Source organism: Gavialis gangeticus, unplaced genomic scaffold (assembly GCF_001723915.1).
Source record: "Gavialis gangeticus isolate Ggan-Ray unplaced genomic scaffold, GavGan_comp1, whole genome shotgun sequence".
In the NCBI taxonomy this organism is placed as follows: Eukaryota; Metazoa; Chordata; order Crocodylia; family Gavialidae; genus Gavialis; species Gavialis gangeticus.
In genome coordinates this window covers 62,139,238-62,144,235 of record NW_017729024.1, presented here as the reverse complement: position 1 = coordinate 62,144,235, position 4,998 = coordinate 62,139,238, and the positions used below count along the sequence as shown (strand labels likewise).

General features: G+C 45.4%; 1 protein-coding gene across 2 annotated transcripts in view; it reads left to right on the top strand.

The window, feature by feature from the left end:
• XPA (XPA, DNA damage recognition and repair factor) overlaps positions 1-4,998 on the top strand; it is a 26,459-nt gene that overhangs the window by 19,514 nt on the left and 1,947 nt on the right. The window contains exons 4-5 of one of the 2 annotated variants that reach the window (XM_019517178.1): positions 201-277; positions 1,621-1,738. In XM_019517178.1, the coding sequence (XP_019372723.1) occupies positions 201-277; positions 1,621-1,738 (195 nt within the window). The remainder of the gene's footprint in view (positions 1-200; positions 278-1,620; positions 1,739-4,998) is intronic. The other variant, XM_019517179.1, reaches the window with a different exon arrangement.

Genomic DNA, 4,998 nt, shown 5'->3' with positions numbered 1-4,998 from the left:
AATAAATTGTATTTTTAATCTTAAATCTTTTCGTTATTACTACTTCTTTGTGCTAGGTGTCTAGCTGTTGCAAGTTGCTTTTTGTTAAACTCTTCTAAAATTTTTCTTCAGGGATGCTGAAGATAAGCATAAGCTTATAACAAAGACTGAGGCAAAACAGGAGTACCTTTTGAAAGACTGTGATTTGGACAAAAGAGAACCAGCACTCAGATTTATTTTGAAAAAAAACCCTCACAATGCAAATTGGGGTGACATGAAGCTTTACTTAAAACTCCAGGTATGAAAAGTGTTATATTTTTCAAATGATTTGGTCCTTTTTTTGTATTCTAATGATGCTCCTGCTGCATTCTGTAGTGGTGCTGAACTCAGAATATTTATAATTTGCCACACTAAATAAATTGTGCAGCAAAAAACAAGTGTCACAGAGCCAAAAGAAGAGGAAGCTAAAAGCAATCTGACTCCCTGCCCCAGTGATTGGGTACTCTGGATTCTCTGGGCTACAGAGTTAGACTGCATCTTACTCTGTTTTGGGCCTCTGAGTTGCTTTCTCAGCTTCACAATAGATCTTGCTTCCGCCGGAGGGCTGTCCTGTCACTTGGTAAGCAGGGGTTACATTCCAGCAAAGTGAGAAATGTGGCTTAAAATTTCCACAGGCTCAGGAGGTTTTAGAACCCAAGTCTCCCACTTCTTGGGAAAATATTGGAATCCCTAGACTATTACGTAAAAGGTGGGCAGTATCTCTGCCACGGCATCATTTACCTACCACTGGATCCTGAATAGGAGGAGGCACCTAATGCACAGGCCTGAGTTAGGTACTGCAGCTTTAGAAAAACACAAGTTCAAATGGACCCCTGGGCTGAGTGTTTCCTGTTGGCTCACCCTAGGCAGATACCTACTCAGCATCTAAGTGATCTAGATCTCCCTTTGGAGGCACTTAATGCTTTCCATTGAGTGCATGGAGAGCCTAGGAAACAGTAAGTTGCCTTATCACCTGCTGGAGCGAGGTGCCCAATTTTTACACGTTGCAACAAATTGGGGGTGCCTGAAGTGTTTGTAGAGCTCTCCTCAAGTACAGTACCCAGTCAGACAGTCAGATAGGATTTACTTGGTACTCTCCAAATCAAAATCTGATTTGTGTTTATACTTCTGTATAGAATCAACCTTGCAGAACAGTGGAAGGGATAAAACCCTGAGCAGCCCATATGGCATTTGGTGCATGTAGTGAGGTGTAATTCTTGGTAGTGCTCCGAAATGTGTCATTACGTAGTGTACACAAGCCCTTTACAAGTATTGTTGAGGAGGCTGTTTCTCATTATTTAATTATGCTAATTAATCACTGTTACAACTTTGCTTCAGTGAAAGTTGGTGGGTGGCTAAGCTCTTGTCAGATCATTGGCCTCTTCCCCCCCGCCAGTCATTCTTGGTAGGCAATTCGCTAGCATCTTCATATTCTTAAAAGTGGAATATAGGAAATCACATAGGGTCAGATAGAATGATCATGAGTTGGTGAATCTCTACTTGCAAATCCATTTCAAGCAAGAAACCTGCCTGTCATTGTGAAGGAATCTTTGGGATATAGAGGCTGGGTAAAATGAAATGTGCTTATGTTCCACCCTCTAGGTAATAAAACGTTCTCTTGAAATTTGGGGCAGTGAAGAAGCATTACAAGAAGCAAAGGAAGCTCGCCAAGGTACCAGAGAGAAGATGAAACAGAAAAAGTTTGATAAAAAAGTTAAAGGTAAGCAGATTGAATTTAAACCTTAAAAAAAAAAGAAGAAACTTGTGATTTTATCTTTTATTGATCATGAAATGAAATCAGTAGTTAAAATACACATTTCTTTTTGGACATGGACACTTAATGTAAATACTACTGCTGCAGCAGCCATAGTAGTGTCCATCTATATATGCATTTACTTCTGCATCCATCAGTATATTTGGTAACTAAGCACTTAGCATGACCAGAAGGAAAATTCCAAAGTCATTTAGAAAACATGACACAACTGTGGTAGATGAATGTTCTTTGGCCTTACCCCAGAATATGCCATATTTTCTCACAGTACCGTCCACTCTTTCCCCTCCTGATCCCTGTATGTAAGACCTTGTATTTGGAAGGCAGAATGTAGAAGAAAATATTTTTTATATAAGTTCCTTAAATAATAGTGTTTTTTCCACACTACAAGCCTCATGAAGATACTACTCTGAGCGAGCTCAATTGGTGCTTCAGACACAAGGTGCAGTACTCAATCAATAGCTTCTGTAGTTGTGAGAGGGTTAACATTAGACTTCACCTTTTCTGTTTGTTGGGGCCAGGGAGAAGTAGTAACCATCCTGGGAGTCAGTAGAGCCCAGTGTCTGCATACTCCTATTCATTCCTGTTGGTATTCCGGTGGAGAAAAAATCAGCTTCCCTACTTACGATATGCATCCCAATTTTGGAGGGCTGGTTTGCAGGGGGGTTTACAAGTACCACAAATGTACATGTTGTATGAGAGTAAGTATGGTACTGTAAAGCTGCCTATATGGAAAGCTTCTTCCACAATGAACGGGAACACACTTTTCATTTATTGCAGCACTCAAAGTGAGGCTGTCTTGGTGATACTGTTTGTTTGTAGAAGGGGCCCAATCTACATCCATTTCTCAAATGAGAATCCATTTTGATTTCACTGACGATACTCATGTAAAAATTTGCAGGAGTGGGCCCATAGGTTGTAAAGAGCTTTGGATCATTTAAGAGGAATAATAAGTGCTATATGGATGGAAAATATTGTCCTGATTATCATAGAATATATTTGGGATTAAAACTGAAGATCTAGTTTACCTGCTGTCCAGTGTAATGGAAAATGGCAGGCTGCATGGAAGTAATTGAAAGCATTCCTGGAAACAGGATCAAAAATAGTCACAAGTTGCGCTCTCAATACATGTTGGAGGTGTGATGCATTGCAGGTAATGCTTAGTCATGTATTTTAGTTGCATTCTATTATCAGTTCTTTTTGGAAATAAATTTTAACTATAGTTAACATAGTTTTGAACTCAGCACTGATAACTTTGGCAAATATGTGTTCTTGGGTATATCACCAATAACTTCAACTTGAATCATTCCCAGATTACACTCTTTCAGGAGGCCTTATTAATAACACACAGGGGCAGATGCATTGAAAAAATAGGACACGGGGCAGATCCGGGAATTCTTAAAAGTGGGTGTGGGAGCAGCAATCTGCATTGCAGGGCTGGCTGCACACCCCGCTCCCAGCATCTTCTGCCCTCACCGATGCAGGTAGACTGTGCCACAGGAACTTCTGGGGACTTTTAAGTCCATGCAGCAAGTGAAAATCCATCCCCATGCGCTTCTCTTTCCTGCTCAGAGGCAGGCCCCTTCCCTTCTTCTCCCTCTCCCTTCAGCTCCCATGCTTGCTGCTGCTGTTTTCTCCATTGCTCCTGGGCCTGGAAGCTCCAGAGTCAATCCAGGCTGAGCAGTGGCTGGGCTCATCTGGGGACAGTGGCAACAGTGTGGCAGGAAAGTAGTTCTCCCCACCCTGCCTACAGCAAGAACAGGGAGGGGGAGCCTCTGTCCATCCCCACTGTTTTTTGCATCTCCAGCTGCATGCAGCCCCCATACAATGAGTAGGACCAGTTCTAGTGCTTCCTTACCTCAGGACAGAGGGCAGAGTCAGGTCGGGGAGAGGAGAAAGGGGCATGCCTTTCAGCAGGAAGGGGAAGGGTGGGAAGCTTTTCACATCCTTCAGGGATTTTACAAAGTCCTTGAAGACTCCTGTGGTGGTGCAGTGTAATCCAAAAAGGAGAGCGTAGCTGCTCAACTCTACCCCCTCTGGATCTTTTAGGGTAGCTTGTCATATTTTACACTTTAAGTTGCACCTGTTTTTAGAGTGATGAATTACAGTATTGTTTGAAGTTGTCTTAGGTAGGCGGGATTGGAACTGGGATCATGGAGCAGTGACAGCACAGGGCTAGGGCCTGCGCCCAGGACAGAGCCATGATTCACTGTCCGCATGCCCCTACAACAGGTGCTGGTTCCATGGACAGGGTGTGCAGAGTGTAATGCAGCTCTGCCCTGAGCCCCAGCCCTGTGCTGTCACTACCTAGCAATCCCAGGGTCTCTGTGAAGACAAGCTAGGATCCGTACATGCAGGGTACATAGCTAGATGAATGGGATGGGTCCACAGTTGAGCAGGGAGTTGCATCCCAGGCTAGGATCTTTGGGCGGTGATAGCAAAGGGCTGGGGCCCAGGGCAGAGTCACAATCCCCTCTCTGCATGCCCCTGCCTGCAAAACGTGCATCCTTCTCAGGGCCGTGTGGATAATGGATCATGGCTCTGCCCCTGCCCCTGCTCCTGCCCCCTGCCCCATCCCTGCACTGTCACTACCCCACGATCCTATCCTCTGATCCTGGCCTTGCTGTCCTGTTCCACTCCTGAACACTGCTCCCCACCTGCCCACAGTCCCATCTAATCCTCCCAACTGCACACCCTGCCTGTGTGGGTCCCCCCTGGCAGTGGGTGCCCAGATATTGGGGCCAGGTTGGCAGCAGCAGCTGGAAGGAGCTGGGGCTGCTGGGAAGCGAGTCTGGCTGCCTTACTGTGCCAGCCCCGCTGTGCACTTGGGGGTGGTGGGACAGGCCCTCTACACCTGGGCTTGGCAAGACCAAGGGACCTGCCACAGGTTGGACAAAATCCCTTGCTGGGCCAGACATGGCTCGCAGTCTTTATTTTGCCCACCCCTGGATTAGAGAGAAAGATGGAGATAAGTAGAGTTTATGATGGCTGATAATGCAGCATAAGGGCCTGTTCAGTTTCCACCCATAGAATCATAGAAGTAGGGTCGGAAGGGACCTTGTAGATCTTCAAGTCCGACCCCCCCGCCTGGGCAGGAGAAAAGACTGGACTCAAATGAGTCCAGCCAGGTAGTCATCAAGCCTCTTCTTAAAGATCCCCAGGGTAGGAGCCAGCACCACTTCCCTAGGAAGTTGGTTCCAGCTCCTAGC